Raw genomic sequence first — 25,966 nt, 5'->3', positions numbered from 1 at the left:
TCAGTATTGAAAATCATGAAACATGAGTCAATGAAGGAGTAGGATGACAATTGAAGAATCTGCAGATTTTAGTGGACTTACAGATGGAAAAGGTACTGCAATTATACACTATTATGGCAGCAGGTAAGATCAAATATCCTGAATAACACCTTCAGCTGCAGAAGTACTATTTTTATTGGAGTGAGACTGATAATTGTTTGCCATTTGTTGGAACAGGAATTAAAGGCTGAAAAAAGGTCTACTTTGAAGACACAGTCAGCAAGCAGTAAATGGAACCCTACCTCCTCAGAAAGGTGAACAGAATGACAAAGGCATTTAAAAACCCCCCCATCCAGCAAGTGTAGCATGCCTGCCTAGCAACATTAGGGAAAAGTAATTGGCATGAACAAGGCACTGAGATAATATATATTACCATAAGAAGAGGCTAAAAGTGCTAGAAACCTAAAATCTGTCCTCTGTAATAAAAACATTCAAACTTACAAGAGGCCCATTGCACATCAGCCCCTCAAGCTTAGTAACAGATCACATACAAACACAGTAATTCTAATCTAATCACAGCCCCCACAGAAACCCTGTGGAATGACACATAGAATAAAAGTAGTGCAGAATTAAGGGAGAATCAACTCATGTGTTATATCACATTTGTCCAAGTGATGGAGACACTTTGAAAAGGAAGTCAAAAAGAAAAATACCCATTAAAATAGAGAGCTAGCACCAGCTATTCTCCAGTCATATGAAACAAGCCTGAAAAATCATAAGACATTGCAGCAATTGCTACAAGACATACTGATGCATTCCAGCTGTCTTCTTTCATCTGTCACAGAACTACAATTTGGACAAAATTATTAGTATATATATTCAAAATACGATGCCTTTAACAATAAATAACAAGTAAACCCAGAAATAAAACAGGTCAAGCCCTCAAGTCATCCAAAAAATGGAGTTATTGCTTGGAATATACAAGCCCAAACTATCAACCAACCAAATCCCAAATACACACACACACACTATAGGTTAATACACTTCAATTTAAATTACATTTTTGAGGAGCTGTATGGGTTTTCCTTTAAACAATGCAGAGAAGGCAATTTTTACATATAGTTATTAGTTCTATTTGCCAAGTAATTTGAAGAACTTGTCAGTTAAGGAAAAAACCAAAACAATAATGGTCAAAGCATACATGTTTCAAATATATAGAAAGGGTAGAGGTGTTTACCTTAAGTTTGAATTCGAGCTGTGGTAGTACAGAAAGCAAGAGGTGACTGTCAATATTGTATAACTCCAAAATCAAATCAAATACATGCTCTGACAGGTCACTAATTGATGTTTTACCAAGCATGAGGACTTGATTGAAGAACTGGGAAACAAAACAGATTACAAATCAAGAACGAGAGTATACACGCACTCTTCTAAATTCTATGCTAAATCCTAAAACATTAAGTCACTTTTAACCTTACATTAATTTCACTGCTAAAAGAAAAAGGATGGAATGTGGTACACACAGATCAGGATTCCATAGCAGAAATCTTAAAATATCATTGTCTTGTATCAAGTATTACACATAAAGGAAAACACATTAAACAAGATGTTCGCCCCGGCAGGCCTAAAAATAATTTCAGAAACACAACTTAAAAGGAATTTAAGTGCATCATACATTTTTATAGTGGGACTATATTCAGAGTTATTCCACTATCAAAAACCATAATTTCGAAAGTATTCTAACATTTAAATCAAGGCTGAAACAACTGGCTAATTACTACACTACACAGCCGACAGGTTAAGGAGTTGAAAGTAAAAGCATAGGAGTTGATAACTGATTGTTCCAGAATTTGTATTCAAGCAGCATAATGCAACTGTAAAGCAAATTTTTCTTCTTGATAAATTTGACATACTTGAGGGAAACTTCACACTTCCCATTAAAGAAAATATTTCCACACTATTTTCAACTACATCCTCCCTTATGGGTAAGAGGCAACTAAAGAGGAATATATATATATATACATATATATATATACACACACACATATATATTACAGTGCATTTTACTGTAAGTTAAAGACTGTCTTGAAGAACTGTTTTGCTTTTCAGGATACAGAGTTGCTTGAATGTATATAATCCTGGTTAGGAAACTAACTGATACTGTGTTTTTAATGTATCTCAAGAAAGAAAATTTTCAAAGCCACAAAATACCTCTCATGAGAAAGAAAGAGAAGATGACCCCATGAGCATTCTTCCTATGAAGGAAGATGCTTATTGTACAGACTTCCTGAAAGCTCAGAAAATGGCACCCAGTTTGTAATCTAACTTTACAGATGAAGAAAATTAAAAACACATTCTCATGCACCAACATCTTCCCAAACAGTAAGTTTGAAGTAAGAGTTTTTATTGAGCATTTTTAAAAATCTTAGAAAGCACCCACTTTCTACATGTTGCAAGTCTGAAAGTAACAGAAAGCATTGAAGGTTTTCCAGTGTTTTCAAGCTCCTGAGGTTTTGGATAGATGCAGTAAGACCTGCTAAATCCTCAGCTGCTTAAAAAATAAGAGAGTTATTCTTTTTCCTATTGTGCAGCTCAAGATAGAGCATACTCCTCTCTGATCTTTACTTCCCCTCATCCATCTTCTATTAGTGTCCATGATGTCTACATTCAACTCTGGCACAACCCTCAATTCACTCGGTTTTCTTCTTCACTATCTATTCTTAGACTGCTTCCTCTTCTACTGCTGTGATAACAGCACTAAAATTCTGCTCTATCTTCAATTCTCTTCACTCTAAATTGTCTTATCTCCTTACTAAAAGACAAATTTTCCTTACAATGTGCATATGTATTTTTATCAGAACAATATATAAAAATACACTTGGTATTCCAGTCACTCTAAGGATTGAATTACAAGGTCTTCCAAGACAGTAGGAAGTAAATTATCTATTGTATTTCCAAAATCTCAAGTATTAAGTACTTAATAGTTTCTATATGGTAAATAATTAGACTCAAAAAGGACAGGTTACGCAGTGTTTCATTAATACAATCATTCTCTCAAAGAAAAATGACAACCTGTAAGAAGTTCTTGTTCAGCTCCTGTCACTTTTTCATGCAATACATGATTTTTGTAACACTGCTCAGTTATAGAAAATATTGATTTCCATGTTTGTTTGCAGTCATCACTTACATTAGTAATGTATGGTTCAATTGCTTGTGCCGTCCTCTTTAGTAAAGCTTTTGCCAAATCATAGGCTTGCTTGTTTAAATTCTGGGGGGAAAAACAAACAAACAAAAAACCAGAAGAGTTATAAGCACATGGATTTATCTAAAAACAAACCCAAGAATTTAAAGCCATCATGTACTGGTAAATGCATTAAAGAAATAGCCCGTTCTTTTTATATTTTCAGTAATAAAAATAATATAGTAAAAGCAAAGCTATTCCAAAGATTTGTAGGGTTCACTGGTATTACTGAGGAAAAAAAAACAGCTCCAGGCAGATGAGGACTTACTTTGCAGTTGCACATCTAAAACTGATGCTCCATGAATTCAGTGCCTGCATTTTACCGCTCCTCCTTATCAGTTTTCCCAAAAACCAGTAAAGTGATACAAAGCTACACAAAGGCATTTAGAGTCACCACTGAACAGGAGTACAGAAAATGCAATTCTGCCCTTGCATCAAGCAGCCACCTGTGAATCACCACCACAGCCTCTCCAACACACCATGCAAAGATAGTCTGTTGTCTGAGACAAAGAAAAAAACCCTAGAATTTTGGTTTATGGGAAAATAAAAACTAAACTAATGCAAAAATTTTAAAAAACATAACCCCTCTTCAGTATTCTTATCCTTCCATTTGTCTGAATGGGTTATTGCTCTGTCATTGTTTTCTCCCTTTCCCTACACACATTCTCCATGCTCTAGTTGTTACATTCTTTCTCCAATTTCTAGATCACAAGTATTTTTAAAAAATTTTCAGGACAAAATGCAACTCAGCCCTTGTGACACCCACTGCAGATGATTAACACACAGAAGAATGAAGAAAAAAGTCTTCAATACACAAGAATATGCAGTATTTTAATAGCTAAAACAACTCTACAAAAATATAGTTTCTACAATTTTTATTAGCCTTTGCAATTAAAAAAAAAGTATACTCAGTTTATAATCCAACAGTAAAAAGGGGGCAGTTTGTGGTTGCTTTTTTAAAATATTTCTCACCATAAAAGGAAGAAAACTTCTTGTAGCAAAATGCAAAGCAAACACAAGGTGTCATGCTACAACCCAAGGTATTTCTTTCCTTGGAGATGCTGAATGAAAGAGAAGATTTGAAAGGATATGGAGAGATCTGTCTGAAATTTAAAAAACTCTATAGAACTATAGGCTTCTAAACAGCAGTGGGAACAGATTACCATTTTCTGATAATATAAAACAAAAAAAGTCTTTGACTGGCCTACTGATAGAATGAAGTCAGGTGAACTTGAAACACTACAAAGACTCAAGCCTTAATGTCTGTTTCACTCAAAGCCAATAGAGAAGGTGACTAAAAATTCCAATCCCAGAAAAATACTTTAATATATAAAATTATTTCATCTTACTACAAAACTGTACAGTTGTTCCATGTCCCAGGAAAGGGAAAATACTGCATACTGGATTGTTCTTTATGGTCAACAATAAAAAAGAAATTTAAAAAAAGATATTTCCACTGGAATAATTTGTTTTCTGTTATTCAAAATTGTAATGGTTCAGGAAAGAAAAGGCACAAATGACTATAACAAGCAATGTATGCCACTTGTAATTCTTGTTCTGATCCTTCTTGACTTCACAGCTCACCTCCAGCAACAGAAAGAAAATCACTTTCACCTGGGTAAGAGGGAACTCTGGACATGAGCAAGATCTAGTTTAGTATAAAACAAGTCTAAACAGCAGACCTAGCACAGGAGAGGTCCAACGGGCAGAACTGTTCTGATTCACATTAATTACAGTTTCAGCTTGTATCTTTTGCACAGCAGCTCACTTCAAAGCGTAATGCTTCCCAAGATCAATGCTAGAAGTGGCTATTTGCAGCCCTGAGTAAGAAGGAAATGTAATGCAAATATCTATCCAAAAAAGCTATCAAGAGGAAAAATAGTCTAGAGCATAAGTGGCTAAGGAAAGTTAGCTATTTTTTCATGCCTCATGTACTTGATTTAATAGTGCCAATAGTCATGACCCTCAAATGTCCAGAGACCCCACTTTCTGAAAATAACAGCATCAAAGAGTCTTAAAAGCACATGAGTTTTCTCCTCATTTTCCAGTTTCAGGGAAAAAGCAGAAACCAGTGTAAGTGGCACTGCCTTAGGTGAAATGAAAACAAGAGCAGCACAGCGTTTACCAAGGAGGTTCAAAGATCTTTTACAGAACTAAACCTTCTGACTAATTCAACAGGCACAAAATATCCTAAGCTTCCTCCTGCTTAGGGAGAAATTTTAAAAGGACAACATCTGATTTGACAAATTTCTTCTGTTTTTAGATAAGCTCTTCTACCATTATTATCTGTACAACCTTCCCATATGTTTGGAAAGAAAACTGATGTGTATTTCAAGATCTTTTAACGATTTAAGAAAGCCCTCATGATGGGGACAATTATCTTAATCAGGATGCCTTTAGGAGCATGTAAAAGCATCCAGTAGGCCTAAGGTTTTTAGAGTCCTGAACAGGGTAGGAACAAAGCCATAGGTTGGCAACACTGTTTAAAATAATCATTAGCAATTACTACATCTTGAAAGAATAAAATCAAAATAAATATTGATTGATAAGCAGAAACAAAAGAACCACCCCTGAGAAGGCAGAACACAAATCTTCTGCAAGAAAACTGAGGTTACACTTAACATCTGAACCCCACTTTTTCCCCCAAAACTTCCAGGTTTGTTTCAGAAAAGAATGTTAATAAACAGTGGAGAACATCCACATTTTTTAAAACTTTGGGAGTCCTCCAGCAATAATATATGAATAGAGGCTATCTTGGTCAACCACAAGTTCTCTCCTTTGTCTCAATTTCTACCATGATTTTTAGGCATTTCTTGCTAGTATTTCAAGATTTTTATACTTTGGGAAAACATCAACAGTTTTGTCAATTTACTGTTCATACCTGCTTTTCTCTAGAATGAGGATGACAAACTCCTATTTTTGGACAGAAGAAGCAGTGGCAACCTCTCTGACAGCACGGCACACGCATTTTTATGCTCACACAGACAATATTCTCCAGCAGAGCATGCCACAGAGCCAAAATTATTTGTTCTTGCACAAGGGGGTCAGAAGTGATGGAAATTCATACACACTTGACTTTTTCTCAATTACTTTTCCAGTTACTTCTCAATAATCAATTTAACACAGATCAAAAAAATATGAGAGTGAAATAATTTTTACCCATCCCTTAAAAGAAAAAAAGGTAAGTGCCTTATATTTTATTTACAGGAAATGACTAAGCTAGCATCAATCCAGCCTTTATTTTGTAGTTTTGGGAAGAAAATCAAATGTTAAGTCTGTATCTAGTGCAAATATTCCTGAAAAGCATATTTTTCACATATTATTTACTTGGAATTTGAAAAACAATTTCAGTTTTATTGTTATTATCAATGGTACAGCAGCTGAATTAGTATCCAAGAGCACCTGATAGAACAGTTTCAAGAGATTCTCTTGTTCTCAGGAAGGTAAAGAGATCAAGGACAGCTGACAAAGAAAAGGCTCAGTTGAGGTGTTGCCAATATAGATAACACTAAATATTAAGCAAATTCCTAGTAGGGACAGTTAAGAATTTAATTGTCAATATCACTTTTTCTAAAACATAGGCATGTAAAGCATGTGGGATGTGCAATGTGGGATTCCCTGTAGCAGTCCTGAGGCTGAAAATGGAACACTGGCAAACACCCAAGGAAATCAAGTACAGTTTGCCTTCTAACACACTGCACAAACACAAAATTGTTTTCAGGTCTGCCATAAAAGCATTATAATACAAAAAGATTATTAAAGGGTAAAGGAAAACTATTAATTTTTCTTGCCTTTTCATACTAACTACCTCTTCTCCCTTGCTGCTAGGTCTTATCTGGGTTTAGGTCACTTAAATTCATTCCTAATATAATCCTACCAAAAGAATTTCAGTTGAGTTGATAGAAGAGAACTTACAAAAGGAAAAAAATAATTCAGCATCAAAATTAGGAGTTAAGCACATGGTCAGACAAGTTAAGCTTGCCATTTTATTGGCTTATCTGACAGCTGTACTAGTCCAGCAAGCCTGTGTACACTCCAGCATGCCTCTTTTCTGATATTGGTGTCAACTGCTTTCATTCAGGTTTACATTAGTATGGCTTTTATCCTGACTAAGTGAGATGGATGATGAACTCAAGGGAGATACAGTAGTTTAGAGTTGTCACTACTTCAGTGACTACTAATTATGGTATACAGACATTTGGTAATATATCATGTGCCCAGTATATGCTCTTTTTGCCTTAGTTTTTGCAGCCATCCTGTGAACACCATTGCTTTTTACACTTCCCACTCAGGACTATGGACCATAACTATTTTTCATATTTGGAAAAATACTGTCTTGGTTTAAGGGGTAACAGCATTGAATTACCCTTTTGTAAACTGCTCAACTAATTACTACATCTCTTCAAAATATTCTCTTAAAAATACTTTAAAATACTCTCTTGGTTTAAGGGGTAACAGCATTGAATTAACCTTTTGTCAACTGCTCAACTAATTACTACATCTCTTCAAAATAAAAATGTAATTTTTGCCTAAAGCTGTCCATTACTGAATTTCAGCCACTGGATGAACATTCTGCTCCTAACACATACTTACAGAGCCCAGGTTAGATAAATTATACAGACTGAGATTTGAGGAACTCAGTCTTGTTTTACCAATACAACTCTTCTCTACAATGCAGCCATTCAGTTCAAAAGGCCACTACACATTCCCTCTCACACACAACCCTCCTTTTGGGCATATTAAAAATATACCACTGTGTCACTTTCTATAGACATAACTGTCTCATCTTCCACAATCTCTCGATCTGATCATCTTCAAATGGAGCTAGTAGCAGATCTATGTTCCTTCCACTCTATCAAAGATATTTTTTGGTCCCTAGGAAATCTGGGGCTTCCCTACAGACATTACACCAATGTCTGCCTTTATGCCATTTTTGGTGACCAGTCTGATCATCCAATTTCCCTTCTCCACAACCCACACAGCTGAACAGGGAGGTCAGCCAAGACACAGTTCTTTTTTGTGGTGGACCTTATCCTTTGTCTCCTTCTAGTTTTGTGCTCAATGGAAGAGTGGGAAAATGCTCAACTCTGAATTTATTACACTTTTCCAACTTGACATCAGTAGCCACAGAAAGTAGTGAGAGGACCCAAATTTTAAATAATTTTAAATAAAAATTCACCATGTGAAGACTTTGAGATGCAACAGAAAAATATGAGAAGTTCCTTTCCATTAGTATGGAAAAAAAAAAAGTTAAAGATACATAATGTCAGCTTGTATTCTGAGTATCTATTTGTTAGAAAGCAGGCTATAAACAAGAATCCTATCCACAGAGAGATTTTGATTAAAAGAAAAACAGCAGAAAATGCAAACCCCAAACATATTTTCCTTATTAAAATATTCAGTCAGTAGTTTTGAATCCACTATGAAACAGAATTGCTTTAGTGCTACAGACATCCTAACAGGATACAAATTCTTCAACTCAAAGACAGTTTATTAAACATGAAACATAAAAATAGTACAGTCAAATCAATTTGAACACAGATGACACAATGAAACAATAGATTCTTAATAACCGAGAACACAAACTGAAGTATTTTGCACATTCTTGCTTTTGTATTTTGTATTCCAAAGCTTTACTCTATAAATATGGACTTTAGCCACACAAATTTCAGTCTAGTCCTGGCACAAAAGTATTAGACTCCTTGAAGAACACAGCTAAAACATATCTAGTGGTGCAAAAAAAAATTACTGACCTATATTAAGCATTTAGTCTTTCACTGTCAATAGAAAATAATTTATGTGCTACTTATTTACTGAAATGAATGGCCAGTGGTAAAGGCACACTTGTAGGCATTCCAAAGCATCTGTTAATAACCACTTAACCATACACTTTTTAGAAACTACAGCAGTTAGCACCTTCCTGAACATATTTTAAGAAAAAAAAAAAAAGCTATTAGAAGTGTCCAAAATACAGCTAAAGGACACATTTGCTAGATAATTCCCCACAGTCTTTTTTGTCATGCACAACTTACAAGTGAGTAGCCCATGAGATTTCAGTAGGACACAGTTAAATTCCTGAACTAAGGAGTCAGACTTCCATGCTTTTTAAACATTTAAGTATCACAACACGAGCACAGTTCTGAAGTTTTTCCTTCAGTTCATCTACAGGAGACTTTTTTTTAAACATGACATGATTTATTAAGGCAAGATAGACATTCCTTGGGCCCTTCCTGAACCACCATTTCTGCACAGAGTTTTGATTCTATGGCTGCATCAGAAACATAACAATAACACCAAGCCAACTTTTCTGAAATACAACAGAGCCAATTACAAATCAGCAGTCATAACAACTTTTTCCCTCCCATTAGGGCAGCACCTTAGTTTGAACTGTTGATACAGCATTACATCAATTAAAAACTTCCCAAAGGATGTATGTAACTTCTCTATTCCATTCTACCAGCACTGAGGGGCCATAAAAAACCCTGTGTTTAAATTCATAGGATATTCAACCTTTTAGATTACTGATACTTTGCTTATGGAAAGTATATCACAGCAATGAAACTTGACTGAATTTTCTATTAAAATTATTTGTTTGCTAAAAGAAATCCAGATAATATCAAGACATTTGCTACAGCCATTCTTTCAATTAGAACTACATATCTGAACACATACATCCAAGAAATCATGATTACAAAACAAACAGTAGAACAAAACAAAACATAAGCCACTAAATCTTACCTTATGTGCTGGCACTAGATTAACTAACACTGTATCCAAAAGTTCCTGTGACACAGTATCTCCTTCACAAATGATAGAGCTCATTAGATCAACCATGTGCATGTGTACTTTTTGGTTATGACCATTGCTGAAATTAAAAACAAGAATTCTTAGTGTAATATCTAGGTAAAGTAAAAGTTCTGTTCAGAATATTCCCTGTGGTGATGGCAAACAACAAGGAATAAAACCAGCATATCACAAGTTTTCTTAAAAATCAAAGTACTTTGATTCCTTGATTGCATATACCATCATTCTTAAATTTCATGCTCTCCTGATTCACTACTGCAGTAAGACTGTCCCTATCATGAAAAGAAAGTGTATTAGAGCATCCCTCTGCTCTGCCCAGCACTGGGAAGACTTCCCCTGGAGTGCTGTGTCCAGTTCTGGGCTTCCCAGCACAAAAGGGACACACACATCACAGATTCAAGTCCAGCAAAGGTTCATAAATATGATTAAGGGCCTGGAGCTGCTCTCAAGGAAGGAGGGGCTGAGAGAGCTGACATCTTTGTTTTTGCCTTGAGAAGAGATGGCTTAGGAAAGAACTTACTGGTAAGTTTAAATACCTGATGCTGAGAGTTGAAAAGATAGGGCAAGACTGTCTTTACACCACAGGCTCAGTGGTGTCCAGGCACAGAGCAAGAGGCAGTGGGCACAGGGTGAAATACAAGACATACCATTCAGACATTTAAAAGGGTGGTTGAGCACTAGAAGGTTGCCCAGAGATGGCACAGCCTTTCCATCTTTGGAGATGCCCAAAACCTAACTGGCTACAGTTCTGGGCAATCTGCTCAAGCTGACCTGGTTTGAGCAAAGGGAAAAGACTGGACTGCCTCTAGCAGTACCTTCTAGAGTCTGCTACTTTTTGAATCATGTTTTCACAGTAATAATCCTCCAAATTCCTTAGAATTGCATATTACAGCATTCAATTTCAATAAAAAAATAAAATAAATGCAGTAAATGACAACTAATTTGACAAAAGGTAAGTTTCTTAGGAAAAAAAAAGATAATGTGCAGTGTGTCTTGTCTCATTAAAACAGAAAAACCTGACAGTTTTGCTACCTTTAGTTAAACTAAATTACAAAACTCATTAATGCTAAAAGTTAGAACTCGCTGACCTCAATCATGCAGTAAAATACTGTGAAATCTGAGGTGAAAATACTCACTTTATTACTGAAAAGAGCGTTCTATACAGCTGGGTAAAAATCTCATTGCTGTCCTCTAATTCAAAGCATATGTTATAAGACTTGACCCAAGCAATGTTCTGTGTTGGAACAGGAAAAAATAAAAGAAGTAGTTAACACAAGATTAAATGGAAAGATTATGTTTAACAATTATTATAAAATAAGTTATGAAGCTTACCTCAAGCAAATAAAAGTATCGATTGAACTGGGGGCTTTTTGTATCTTCTAAACCTTTAAGTTGCCTTGTTATGAACATAAATATATCCTGAAAAGAAAGAAGTGCTAGTTATTCAATAAACTGCAATTAAACCTTCAATGTAAAATAATTACCTTTTAAAATTACTTGTATTATTTAGTCACTACAAAATATGCAGCAATGACAGACATTATTTCACTACCAAAAAGAAGATCATGTACAAAAACACCATGGAAAATGTCAAGGAGTAATTTAAAAATACTTCATATTTCTTTAAAGGGTTGAGAAGTAACCTTTTCCTAAGGAAACAAATGTTTTTCATTTCCAAAAAAACAGCATTCAACTTGACAAACACAGCTGCAACTGTCTGGCTGCAGAAGTCAAGAGATGATTATTCAGCAGGACAATGAATTTTACTTCATATTACATTCAGTTTCAAAAGAAGGAGAAAATAGCAGTAGGCAACTACATCTTTCCTAAGAGATGTTATTATATGTTCACTCTGTATTGTTTGTGCATTTCTCAGTCATCAAGATACTGACACAGATAACATCTCTTGCAAAAACTAATAAACCAAGTTCCTCCTGCTTCCTCTATCAACTTTCACCACCAGAAGACTCCATCAGAAAAAGTCTCACACAGTAAATTGAAGCAGGTTACAAGGAACAAATAGTCAATTATGAACTAAACAGAAACACACAGGAAGATATCTTCTTAAATTTTTTTTCACATTCAGATAATTAACAGATTAATGTAGTTGTGAATTTCCAGCTAACACAACTATATTAAATCAAAATATTTAGAAATAATATCACCAGAAACACTCTTCACAGCCTCAACTATATCTTTGTTTCATCCAACAACCTAGGTGTAAATTAAATATATTCCAAAAGGTATAAAGCTACCATAATAAATAGAATAGAGCCTTACTGTTAATCCTGAAAATCTATCCTAGAAATAGTCTATAAGGCATTTCTCTAACACTTTCAAAATGACCATTTCTCCTAACCCCCCGAGAATAATACACAGACAAAAGACAAGAATATGGTTTCTTTTTTCCCAACACTATAACCACAAAATCCAGCCTTAATCATTAGGCTGAGCACTTACTGTGGATCTAGGTAAAATCAAGAATTAGATTACATGTGACATCACCAACTCTTGAAAAACAGCACAGCAAAACACTGTTCAGAGCTACAGCTACATTCACATTTTAATTTGGTTTGAAACTGATTTTTAAGAGTTAAGGATGATGAGAAGGGTCATTGTCTGGTTCACACCTCAGGACCCTTTGCAGAGCACACCATCTAGACTCTTCAGCTAAAATTAAACCAAAACATCTAAAGGACACATCTAATGGTCTCCAACCACTCAGAAGCATTCAGTTCCCATGCAAAAGCTCATCTGAAGAATCCCTCCTTTAAAAATCAGTGCCTGAACACTAGCAGGCCATCAGTCCCCACCCAAAAGGAAAGCTGTCTTATGGAAAACACTGGAAGGTTCTGTAAAATCTAGAAGACATACAGAGTCCCAGGGGAGAATAAGAATGAACTGAAGAAGAAAGGGGGCACATGACAGACTGACCAATGCTAAACATAAAAACTACTTAATCTTAGAACCCATGCTCTGTGTTAATTATTTTGTGTTAAACTTTACTTGTAGAAGTAAATCATCATCAGTTCATTTAACCAAGTATCTCAGTTTTTATCCTACAGCTCAGTATGCAATACTTATCTACTGAATGTGATTCAAAGATCCTACTAACTTTCCAATAGAAAGTTCTCATCATTGTGCTGCATATAACTACAGACATTAATGAGTAGGATACATGCACAGTAAGTCCAACACCTGAATGGTTCAAATAACAGCATGGTTTGAAAAAGTAAGTATTTACTCCTAAACTATTTTTTCCTCTTCATATTTAAAGACAGCAACACAGACTAAACTCAGAAGTACTCACTAATTTCTAATATCTCATGTACTATGACCAAACATTTTTCCCTTTTTTTAAGGACATTGCTCCCTCTTTTAAGCACACACAACATACCACTTGAACATGCATTTATAAATTCAAAGCACAGGGTAAAATAAACTTTGGCTGCAGCCAAAAAACTACAATAATTTCACAACTGGACGATAGGTTTTCACAAGAGACTGCATAAAGCAAGTCTACATTAGAATCCAGATTTCAAAAACAAAAGTGCTCACACTTCAACTTCAGGGATATTTTTTGGTTTTGTTTTGAGGATTTGTTTGTTTGTCTTGGGGTTTTTGTTTTGGTTTGGGTTTTTTGTTTGTTTTGTGGATTGCTGTCATGATGCCAATTAACTGCATAATGGATTCAGTAATCATCAGTGTCATGGCTCTCACCAGAGAACACCTTCAGATAACTGAAGTTCTGCTACCATTTTACCCTTTTTTAAGGGGTACTTCAGCAGAGACAGGTAGACAGTTCTTCTGTTTAAGTCATTTTCAATTGACACATATAAATAATTAGATTATTTTCCCACCAGAAAATTAGATTTGGGCTCTAGGCTTTACACGGACTGAGGAGAACTCAAAGTTAGAAGTTCTGAGATCCCAGCAGAGCAAACCTACTCCAGCTCTGTTTTTATTCTACTCATGGCATTTTCCATCCCTGTTATCAACTCTCTTTCAATGATCAGCAAGGAATGCAAGATTTACACTGATGATACACATAAAGAGCAAAACCTGAGATTCTTATCCCTTTCCTCAGCATCCCATTTGCACAATTATCTAAGTTACAAAGAGATCCACTGAGTCTGAAGCAAGGGCAAAAACTTGAGATTTAAATCTTTTCCTCTCAAGAAATTAAACCTTTTTAGCACTCCCCTTTGCCATTTTTAACTTTGGTGTTACACATACAAGAATAGACTCAGCTGCAGTATGGATTTGATATTAAATACTGGGTAAAAATAGTGCCAAGATATAACCCAAGAGGAAGCATTCTTCCTCTTACCTCTGTCATAAAGTGGAGGGAACTCTTCGACATTTCTATCAGAGCTTGTCCTGCAACCACAAAAGCTGAGTTCAGAAGAAATGGGTTTGCAAGAAACCTACCCCAGCAGCCCTAGGCCAAGGTCCCTATTGTTTGTCTTGTCTTTATTTCTCAAAATATGTTTAAAAAACTGCATCAAGCAACTGAATTCTGAAATCCACACAGATTACAGAACTCAATGCTGGCAATGGAAGTCCCTCATCCATTCCAAGTTCTGTCCCAGCGGTGTTTGTAGTATTCTGACACTTCAGGTATGAGATCAGTACTGTACACCTTCCAATATTGTACACTACGAAATCTGAAGCTTAGTAGCATTTGGTAGATCAACTACTCTAAGGAGGAACTTAGTTAGGAACTCAGAAGGATAAATTTAAGCTCTAAGCCTAACAAGCAAATGAAAACATATACTAAAACTGAAATAAGAATCAGGACACCTGAAAACCAGACTTAAATAGAGCACAGTAGAGAAAGCTAATATTCATCTCCATTTGAAGATGGTGCAATCAATAAGTGCAGGAAGTAGATGTTGTACCTCTGATTAAACACTAATTCAGAATTTAGAAAACAGAACTAAGAAAAATCCTTAGATATCTCTCCAGTATGTCTGTTAACAAAAGATGTACTACAGCAGTTGGAACTGCACTGTTTCCCTAATTAGGAAGCACTGCTGGCACAACCACTAGATGAGAAATTGAGTGATTTCCTCTTAAGTGATAATAGATAGACCATCCACCACAACCACCTTTCTATCCTACTGTGGAATAAACAAAGACCAAACCAAACTAAACAAAAAAGACCACACACATTTCTAAATCAGGGACACAAAAAAGCACACATTTTTGAGTGTTACTTTCACCTGGCTTTTCCTAGAATTCCCCCCAAAACTCAGTTCATCACTTGAGATTCTGACTGCACAAGGGAAACAATTTGATTTTGAGAGTTGGGAACTAAGTTAGATTTCTACCTTAAGAAGTAAAAGAACTCACAAAATAATAAAAAATTAATTTCTTTTTGGAACAAATTAGTCAGATCTGTACTTCCTTTTCAAACCTGACATTTCTCTATCAACCATCTCCGCCTAGTGGGATCAGTGATGTCTTTAATTGCAGAATTTCCCAAGCCACATCAAATATCATTTAACTCTGTACAAAAGTACTTTATCTTTGTTTTAATAGAGCCTTTACCTATAAATATACAAGTACCTGCCTCTTGGTAGTTTAATTGGAGATACAGGGGTATTTCCCCAAGTGAAGGTATTAGCTATCTTGCAAGAGATTGTGATAAAACCTATACATATAATAAATATTTCTAAAGTAAACTAACCTACAAATCCCAAAAACAGTTCAATAAAATAATTATTTTCAATACAAATCCAAAACTCTGCAAGTTATTGGAATATGTACTATATAACCCTTGAAGTCATGGACAACTGACTTGACCAATCCCATCCTAAAAACAAGTGAAAACCTTGAACTGTTTAGGCTGAACCAGAAATAAAAGGAGGCAAAAAGCAGTCGTGACCAATTGTATTAATCACTGAGTGTAAAAACCTGCTGTGGAAAAAGAGATTAATTTTATTTACCTTCAGTTTATCCGGTGAAGTGTATGGAGCTTCAGGGGCATAAATTCTGAAAATATCGGCAAGACAACATGCTACCAACAAACGCACATCCTTATCAGGATGTTTGAGGAAAAAATCTGAAGCAAGATGTAAAGCAAGATTTAGGTAGAGCTCCTTTTCTTCTTCAGAGTCCTGGTCCATATCCATGAAAGTTTTCACAACCATCTAAATAGACAGACACACATTAGTACATAAAATTAAGTGCTTTGTGTAACAGAATCCTTACTAAAAGTTACTTTTCTGCTTTTCTGCAACTTCTGTCAGAAGCATTATTAGCTATGCAGTAGTACTTACTTGAGCAACCAGTGTTTTCATTTTTCAGGGCACAGGAAATACCTGGCCAACTCCTTTATGAACCGAACCAACACACAGCCTCAGCAGAAATACTGACAGTCTAGCTGTAGACTTCCCAAGTCTTTTTGAGAAACCATATAATCAAGTTTGACAACTGAAGAAGTGCAACAGCATTCACTGTTACAGCTTGTTACTGTTACTTAAAAATAGACTGATACTTAAAAATTCAGACAATGGCAAAACTTTATTAAAAATATTTGTTTCTCTCTCCAATATTCAGTGACGATTTTTTTCTTCCTATTCTCTTTCAGTTTAAGGTTTTTTTGCCTATTACGGCTCTGAGGAAAATTCTATTCCCTGTGCTGTCCAGAAGCAGAGCCCACACTGGCAGCAAATGGATATATAAATCCAGGCAGCTGAGTGGCAAGGAGGTTGTCCAACAAGACTAAAATGACCACTAGGATTATGAGGATCCAGTTACTGAAGTCATGGAACAAAAAAAGAGTCTGGGACAACAAATATTTAACATGCTGAATAAAACAAAAGCAGGAAAAGCTATATTTAGTAACTGTTAGTTGGTGAGAATTCTTATATTTGAAAAACTTTCTGAAGGAGAGAAATTTATTGACAAAACAAAGTAATTCCTTATCTGACTCACAGAGGCAGAGTTATTTTAAGGAGTTCAGCTCTTGTAAAATTAACAAAATTATACTAAAGCCTTAATTACACAATCCTGAGAATTAAAGCCAAAACACCTATCTACTTCCTCAGCGCAAGAAGAGACGTTATTCAAAGAATAATAATTTAAAGTCCCAGAATCCTATAACACTGCAAAATACTTTATTTTGCTATAGTTTGTTGTTTGGTTGGGTTTTTTCCCCCCTCCAAAAAATTTACTATAACTGGTCAGGGAGTAAGAAGCCCAACTCAAAAAAATTCCAAACTTCTACATAACTAGGATCACAGAAGCTGTGAAGTTTTCAAACATATGAGAATCCTTTACAAAAAGGCATAGATGATCAGCAGCTTAGGCAGACACAACTTCCATTGCAAGAAAAAAAAGGCCTCCCCAGTCAGGCACAAGACCTGAAGTGCACTGGTGCCCTTATACACTAATTAATTTACAAGTCAGAACTGTTTTCATTTCCATGAAAAGTAGTCTTCATACTTCTTGCAACAAGTATGGGTTTTTTCTACTCTGCAAATGAACCTTTCATGTTTTTTCCCTGATAACATGAACATCTGTACAAGTCAGGACAACAAAGATCAGTCATCCTGTCTGCAGACCAATCCATCACAGTGTTTAAGGAAAAACAGAGGACAACAAGTTAGTTGTCCTAGCCTGGTTTTCCAGGATCCTGCAAAGCAATAAGTTATAGGACTCCAGAGCCTGAAATCACACCCAGACCACCACAATTTATACTCCTGGAGTTTCATCTTCCAGATGTGGCACATATTTCTTAACCCATTCAATTTTTACTACATCATTCCACAGAAACAAGCTTTGGAATTTACTGGTATGAAACTGACAGAAAAGTGCATTTTTAGACTGCTGGTCTAAAATTAATATTTCATTAGATGATGACTTGGTTCTTGTGTATTAAAAAAAACTGTGGAAAAATGCTTTTCAGACACTACTAATCATTTCCAAGAGTTTATCACCTTCTTTCTGTCTTCAGTGCTAGTTGACAATTGTCACCATTTAGCTTCTATCTCATTTTGAAATCTATTATAAACTTCAAGAGGGCATCAATTCAAAATGCATAAAATGTCCAATGTAAGTTATGCTAATACAGAAATTCACTCTGCATATTTTCCATTTTATTCTCAGATTTCTCAATAATTTGCATTTATATTAATATATCATTATCAACAAACAGCAGAATGTCTGCTTGTGCACAGAAGAGTGCTTTTTCCCTAATAATTGCATTAATTTGGCATTCAGAGAAATCAAGAGGCTAATAGTTCACTTATTTATCAACCACTGTTCTTTAGCACTTGCAACTGTGTTTATACTGAAGTTTTGTACACTTGTGGTGTAGCATGCAACATTCAACCTCTTATAAAAGAAATACTTCAGTTTTTTCCCTGCCTGAGCACCAATGAATTCACAGCCAGAATAAACAACTAACAAGAAACACAAGACATCTTACAAGGTCCTCTTATTCTGCAAGACAGATCAAGATGACAGAAGGGACTAGACATTCAAGACCAGAAATGAAATTAAGCTACAGGAGAAAAATGATTAGTAAGAACTGTGGTGCTGCATTTCCACAAGCTGAAAAAATATGCAAGTGCTAACCAAGAATTCCTTCTCTTAGGAATCATTCATATGTAAAGTTATAAATGTTGTCTTTTATTCAGTATCATAGAATGCAATATATTCACTGAAGTCCATCAACCAAAATCCCAAAGCCTAGACAAGTTACTGGGGGGAAGACAAGAAGCAACCCTCATGGTCTGGGATTTTATTAGTTTTTATTCATTTACCCATAGTTCCAACTGACTTAAAACTACTTCTTCAGAAAATTCCAAATTAAGCTCCTTCATCTGTTAGAATACTTAAGGTTCCCTTCCCACATCTGTTCCCTCCTCTTTCACAGGGCAAGCCCAAGCTGTAGGCACTCCTCCTGCACAATACAGGCCTGCCTTTTTGTGAGAGTACAAAGGTAGATGCAGAACTGTAGTAACAAAATTAGCCTCCAAATCTGTCCAACTTTCCTGTACACTTAGTCCAGATAAAATGGTCAAGAAATTCAAGACAGAAATACATCAAAGACTGTAAGTGTAGTCAAAGCATATATACTAAAGTATAACAAAAATTACCATCATCATGATACAGGCTAAAACAACGAGAATAAAGGTTTTTATAAACAAACCAAAGAGTGTGAAGGCATAAAAAGAATGTATTGAGAGGTATACAAATTATTTCCAAAATTATTACTCTCTTTTAGAGAGGAAAATACTGGAAAACAATGAAAGTACTGACTTAGCATAGTAGCTGAAATAAAATTTAAGCAGCATTTTAAATTAAGGCAGCTCATTTCTATTTGTGATTTTTAAATGCATTTAAACCTTTTTTGAACAAGCCATTTCAAGAAAGTGGTAGAAGAGAAGGCACAAGAGCAAACAATTTTCTCCTTCTATGCATAGAAAAGGTAAAGCCCAAAGGGGGAAAAAACCCAATCCTGATATAAAATATAGTAATAGGATTATTGAACATCTTTTACAAGAAACCTTAATCTGCAAGCAATTAGTTGCTTACTAACCTTTAGCCTTCTCACCATCTCTTCTTTAGATATTTTATCAGAGATTTCTTTGACTCCTGGAGGATATGTGATTTTTCCATCATTGGCTCTCGTCTTTGAATGAGCCATGATTTCACGGTTTGAAAACTGTGGAAAGAAATTAACAAGACAATGCTGTTTAACTAGTTCATGCTTAACCATATCTGTCCCACTTTGACAAACAAATCCAACTAGAAATATACCAACAAACCCGTACAAACACAAAAAAGGGCAAAATATTTGGATTGGTTTCAGTAATCTATACTGTGGGAGACAGCAACAGTTTTGATATGCAGGTAGATTGTCCTATGACGCAACAAAGCTTCCAAGAAGTTCACATCAGAAAAAAGCTAAAACTCCTCATTTCAGAATGTCATTGATCTTCACACTAACAAGACACAACCAAGAATCTTACTGTATTGTATGATCTGTTGCCATCTCTTGGTAATAATAGACCCCAGCTAGCTCGAGTGTTCAGACATCTGAAATGGACGTTGTGTCCATTTTTACTCTTTTGGAAAACGCAATTTTCCAAAATGCTTAAACACCAGTGCTGTTAATTGTTACACATCACCAGTTCTAACTCCCCAATACTACCAAGCAAGCAGCAAACAGAGAATGAAAAATACAAGTCTTTCCTCTACATCATTAAAACCAAGTTTTCAAGTGATAGACTGCAGAAAAGCAATGGTACCTTCTTCCTAAATTCTAACTAGGAACACAACTCAGTTACTTGGTTTCTCAATCCCTTTAAACTAATGCAAATGAAAACTACCATGTAATCCACTCTAAATTATGCAGAGTTTCATTGCTTTAGAGAAGGAAGCTGAACTGAAATCTTTACTTAGATAAAAGCAATCAATACAAAAGACAGTGAAAAAATCTAGATGGCATGTGTGGGAACAATCAGGATCTTAGAAAAAGACTGTACCAGGGCAGTTACGAATGAAGAATGTAACAAAATAAACAAATTTCTTTGTCATTGTCTTGATATTTTTATTTATTTAGTTAAAAGTATGATCCACTTCTAGCAGTCATGGCTGTTCTGAACTGTGAATCCCAAGTATCAGGATTTGTTTTCTTCAGTTCATATTTCATGAAAACAACCAAAGTTACAGATTTTGCATCATCTTCACCTAATCTTTTACCAAACAAAAAGTTAGCACTGGCTTTTTTTTTTTTTTTTTTGCAAAGAACACATACAGCAAAACAAATTTGATTTTTGTAAATAGGGAAAACATGAATAGAACAAACATAATCAGATTTCATTCAACAGGCATGACATGCAATGTACTTCAACAGATACATGAAAATCAACTCAGTTTGTCATCTTCTCTGCCCCTACATGCACCCAGCAGAGGAACAGTGCCACATGCTTGCACTTGTAGTAAAAATTGACAGCGACAAAGCTGGGAGGAAACAAAGCTCATTGAAGTAACTTTTTCTAATACTAAAATATGATGCCACTTCTATCCCCGTTATATTTTTTAACATACTGCAATGACAAGTCCATGTCAAGTCTAGGACTCCTCAAAAGCACACAGAAATTGTAATAAAGTTTACTCTTCTTGCCATATGACACAGATATTACACTCTACCTTTCAGATGGGATGATGTTATATATTACACCTAAATTCATTTTAACAGCTCATCACAGCAGAAGGGAGCCTTGCTTGCCTGAATATGAGAATGCATAAAAGCATCAGATGCTTTGTTGGACCAATCAAACTCACCAACTCAAAAAACAAGCCTAATTGTTTTTGAAAAGCGTGTGACAAGCATCAAAGCTAACTCAAGGGAAAGAACAGGAACTAGGGGAACTGGGGAACAAAACTCCATTTTCCAGTGGTGGATAGCTGTCAGATCCGATCAAATGCAGTGGAAACTCGATTAGAACATGATGATGTAGTCCCATTTGGAGCACATTTTGAAATAATTCAAAGACTGAAGCTCATACATTACAGTCAAGTTCAACTGTGCAGCCAATATGTCCAATGGCCATGCAACCAAGCTTTTAAGCTTCAGTGGCATCCAAGGTCTGCATGAAACTGAACATCTGTATTGTGTTTATGTGGCAAGGCTTTGGTAGTGGGGGAGGCTGAAGGCAGAGCCCCTGTGTGAAGAGACATTGGGCTGCCCCCATAACAAACAGAGCCAGCTCCAGACAGCTCCAAAATGGACCCATCCCTTGCCAAAGTTGAGCCATCAGTGATGCTGGCAGTGCCTCTGTGACAATGCATTTAGGAACTGACACAAAAATGCTGCATAGCAGTTACTAGGAATAAAAGTGTGAAAAACCTGCAGCCACCAAGGTTAGTGGAGAATGAAAATAATCTCCCTGTAATTATCCTGACCCATGAGCATTTTTCTTATTTCCTTCCCTGTTCCATTAAGCAAGAAGATTGAGAGAGCAGCAGTGTTAGCACCTAACAGCCAGTCAAGGTTACAGACAGGGATGTACACAGCTTATCCCTCTCAGAGGTACAGAAAAAAATTAACAGGACTTCAATTTCTAAAGAATTAATACACTTAGTCTTACAGGGTCAAGAATAATTCTAAAAAGGTTCTAAGAAATAGAACATAAAGAATAAAGAATTATAAAGCTTCTAATACTGAGAGAAACAAAAACCATTCAAAAGAAACAGCAGAAAACAAAACCTACCATTCAAAAAAAAAATTCAATGCTAAGCAAACTTGTACAACAGTTAGTACTTCAATTACGTAAGTAAAACTTCATTACATTCCACTGCTAGAAGTTCCTGTTCTTCTGGACTGCCAATAAAACTGTGCATACCTAGCTTTATCAAAATAATCTGTGTTGAACACTTAGTAGAATCCAGGATTTTATTGGGGGGGGGGGGGGGGGGGGAAGGTGTTTTGGCAATTCTAACCAAATGCAAGTCTCTGTGATTTCACATTAGACACATCAGCTGTTTCTGTGAACTTCTGCCATGGAAAAAGAAGACAGTAGCAGCTAAGAACAGCAGCATCAAGGCCAGCTGTATGTACAACATGTTGAAAATGAAAATCCATAAGCCAGTGATGTGATATTCAATGACTGAATTTCAAAAAGCTTTTAAAATTCATTTTTACAGATTCAGTGTATTGCAAAAGAAAACAGTCTGAGATGACAAGCATTTTGAAAGAAGGAAATTCTTTCAAAGCATCTTTGAGATTCAACAGACTCAGCTGACAGTTTCTATTTTTTTTTTTTTAACAAATGGTATTTTAGAAGTTCCCCACCATGTTTTCAAACATCCAGTACTATTCCATATACATCATGAGAAGGGAAAGAGCACAAGTCTTACAAGAAAGGGCTGAGGGAGCTGTGGTTGTTTAGCTTGGAGAAGAGGAGACTCAGGTAGGACCTTACTGCTCTCAAAAACTATCTGAAAAAAGGTGTGGTGATGTGGGCACTGGTCTTTTCTTCCAGGTAATCTATGACAACACAAGAGGAAATGGCCTCAAATGGCACTAGGGAAGGTTTAGATTTGACATTAGGAAAAATTTCTTCACCAGAAGAGTGGTCAGGCATTGAAACAGGCATCCCAGGGAAGTTGTAGAATCACCATCCCTTGCAGTGTTCAAAAGGTAGGTGGATGTAGCACTTGAGGACATGGTTTAGTGGAGAACACAATTGTTCTGGGTTAACAGTTGGACTCAATGATCTTAGAGGTCTTTTCCAACCTTAATGATCCTATGAAAAAGGAAAATGTTCACATGGATGCCTTTTTTAAGGCAAGAAAGCAATTCAGACCATGAAATGCTTTGCACCATGCAGAATCCCAGCACATAAACTAAACTTTAACATGTGCCCTGTTTCTGCTGGCATATGAGGATAAAGAAGGGAGATAGATGTCACAAGAAACTTGAACAAATATATAACAAATTCCAGTCCTAACAAATAGGAATAAAAATCATGATTCAATCAGACTTTGGTTTTTTTAGTTGTCTTAAACAGTACTGTAAGCTAAGACTTCAAAAACTATGAAGAAAATAAATATATTTTAAGCTAATAGAGGATTTAAGATACAAACCCTACTCTTTGTACACATGGAGATGATACAGCAGTACTTAAGATGTCCAGGAACTGCTTGTGACAACACAGAAGCACCACTGCAATTGTAATTTCTCAAAGACCTAAAGTCAGGAACCAAGAGCCAGTCTCCAGAAGTATATTGAAAAATAGTATGTATAAAATAGCATGACAAATTAAAAACTAAGTTATAAGAGAGGTGAGGTGGAAGAAACTACTACAGACAAAAGAAAGAAAGATGACAAAACACATACCCTTTGTACAATGAGAACAGGAAAACTAAAGCACGGAAAAAACCCAAAAGCAGAAGTTACATTTGTTGGACATTAGATCAAGATGGATTAAAAAGTCATCCACCTCTTGTGACAAAAATCACAAGATCATATTTAATGTAAAATTATGACTATCAGCCAGACCACAAATGGGAACAATCAATTAATCTGAACAGAGTTAATTAGTAGTAAGTACCACTGCCAAAATTGGTCAAGCTCAAATAAATAAACTACACACGAGTTCTCTACATAATCAGTAGCATCCAACAGCTGCTCAGTTCCAGCTAAGTCTACTGGCCATTATATTACTAAAACATTCATAGATGTTTTCTATATACTAGATAACTTCACATATACTACTTGCTCAATACTTTAAAATACTGTGATTATGCAAATAAAATATGGATTGATATCTTGCATATTCAGTATCTATGCAAATATACTTCATAGGTCAATAAATATCATTAGAGGATGTTAAGTCAATGATCTACTGGAGGACTTAAACCACACTCCATTTAATTGTATTTTGTTTGGTTGACAGTTTACATTGCCTATGGTGATTTAATTAACTGTGCTAATCATTAAACAAACTGTGCCTTAACACACATGAAGACATCATGTGTCAACAGTGACTTTCCAGAGACATATACATGTGTTTAAATCCTCCAGATAGTTTTCATTATCCAAGTGATGAAGCAAACTTTACCAAATCAACCCTTGATTCCTTGTAAGTCTGGCTCCTGCCTTACTATCACTTCCTCTTAAAAACCCAGAATCCAAACATGAGGACTTAGAAGATCTCCAGAAACACTGACCAACTTAGCAAACTCTATCATTATTATTTTTCAGAACTTTCACTGAATATATAATTATCTATATAGTTATTCTTAAGAAAACTTTAAAATAATGTATACAAAATCTAAGAAAGTATACACCAAATTTATGTAGGCTAAGATATATATACTTTTAGATCTATGTTTGCAAGACATTTTTTAATATGCCAGTGAGAATAACACTTTCTTCACGTTCACAAAGGCATTAGAAGCTCAAGTGAATTTAGTAAGTGGTTCACATGGAATAAAATTTGAATGTGTAAAGAACTAAATATACATTTCCACAGTTCATACCATCCCAACAAGAAAGTGTAGCCAAAAAAAAAGGATTGGCAAATATTAATCAACACTTTCTCCACAACCAAGCAGGATGATCAGTGGCCTCTCACTGTCACAGGCCATTTCATCAACAATCCAAAAACAGCTTAGAAGACGCAAAAACATTTTCCTAAATTGTCTCATGGGACATTGCAAGGAAGTAAAATCTTTTCCATCTCATAAATTACACTACAAATTTCACTTCAAAGCTCTATTCCTTTTTCAATACAGCTTGCAATTTCTTGTTATTATTTTTACGCATTTTTTATTTCTGCAGCCTCAGTGGGCAGCATCCTTGCACGAACTAATGTAAACCATGACAAATGCTTGAAGAGCACTTTGTTTCAACAACACAGGACGTATGAAAAAATTTGTCAAGATGTAATTTCCACAAAAGATGCAACAAGATACCATTAAGAGATTACTCAGCAACTTACGGAAGTGGAAGAGGCAGGCATCTTTCTCCTTCATTAGTATTATTAATAAAACAAATAACATAACAATTTAAGTCATTTACAGAAATTCTTTGTACCCTGGTAAACTCCTGCTGGCATACAGCTGATTGACAACAACTGATCAAGGTGAGAAGTGACTTTGGTGTTAGAGGCTTGCATTATCCAACTGCCACTAAACTAAACCTATTTCCATAATGTCTCTTCTGCTAGGGAGTTATAACTTGGCTATTAAAAGCCACTCCAAACTGAAATTTGGCAAGCTGAAATTAATTTTTTTGCTGTTGAAAAAAATAGAAAACTTTAGCGTGTTGGACCAAAGGCGCTTACGTAAATCAAGGTTATTCTTCATACTGATTCAGGTATAATGGCTAGACTAATACTTTCCATTCTCTTGTAGAAATGTATCATGTTACACTGTTTACTTAACTATCATTAAATCAAGATACTAGTATTATCC

General features: G+C 35.5%; 1 protein-coding gene across 4 annotated transcripts in view; it reads right to left on the bottom strand.

Annotated features, from left to right (window-relative positions):
- PDS5B (PDS5 cohesin associated factor B) overlaps positions 1-25,966 on the bottom strand; it is a 99,862-nt gene that overhangs the window by 60,240 nt on the left and 13,656 nt on the right. For 3 of the 4 annotated variants that reach the window (XM_054271779.1, XM_054271783.1, XM_054271782.1), the window contains exons 2-8: positions 19,578-19,703; positions 15,976-16,179; positions 11,357-11,443; positions 11,161-11,258; positions 9,959-10,085; positions 3,167-3,247; positions 1,217-1,357 (exon numbers count right to left, since the gene is read on the bottom strand). In XM_054271779.1, coding sequence (XP_054127754.1) covers positions 1,217-1,357; positions 3,167-3,247; positions 9,959-10,085; positions 11,161-11,258; positions 11,357-11,443; positions 15,976-16,179; positions 19,578-19,685 — 846 coding nt within the window. In that variant the 5' untranslated portion in view covers positions 19,686-19,703. Of the gene's footprint in view, positions 1-1,216; positions 1,358-3,166; positions 3,248-9,958; positions 10,086-11,160; positions 11,259-11,356; positions 11,444-15,975; positions 16,180-19,577; positions 19,704-23,111; positions 23,159-25,966 lie in introns of those variants that run through there. The other variant, XM_054271780.1, reaches the window with a different exon arrangement.

The sequence above is a fragment of the Melozone crissalis genome, unplaced genomic scaffold, assembly GCF_028551555.1.
Source record: "Melozone crissalis strain CALT ecotype California unplaced genomic scaffold, PUWL_Pcris_2 ptg000013l_1, whole genome shotgun sequence".
In the NCBI taxonomy this organism is placed as follows: Eukaryota; Metazoa; Chordata; class Aves; order Passeriformes; family Passerellidae; genus Melozone; species Melozone crissalis.
Note: the sequence above shows the minus strand (reverse complement) of the source record. Positions and strands in the feature narration are given on the sequence as shown.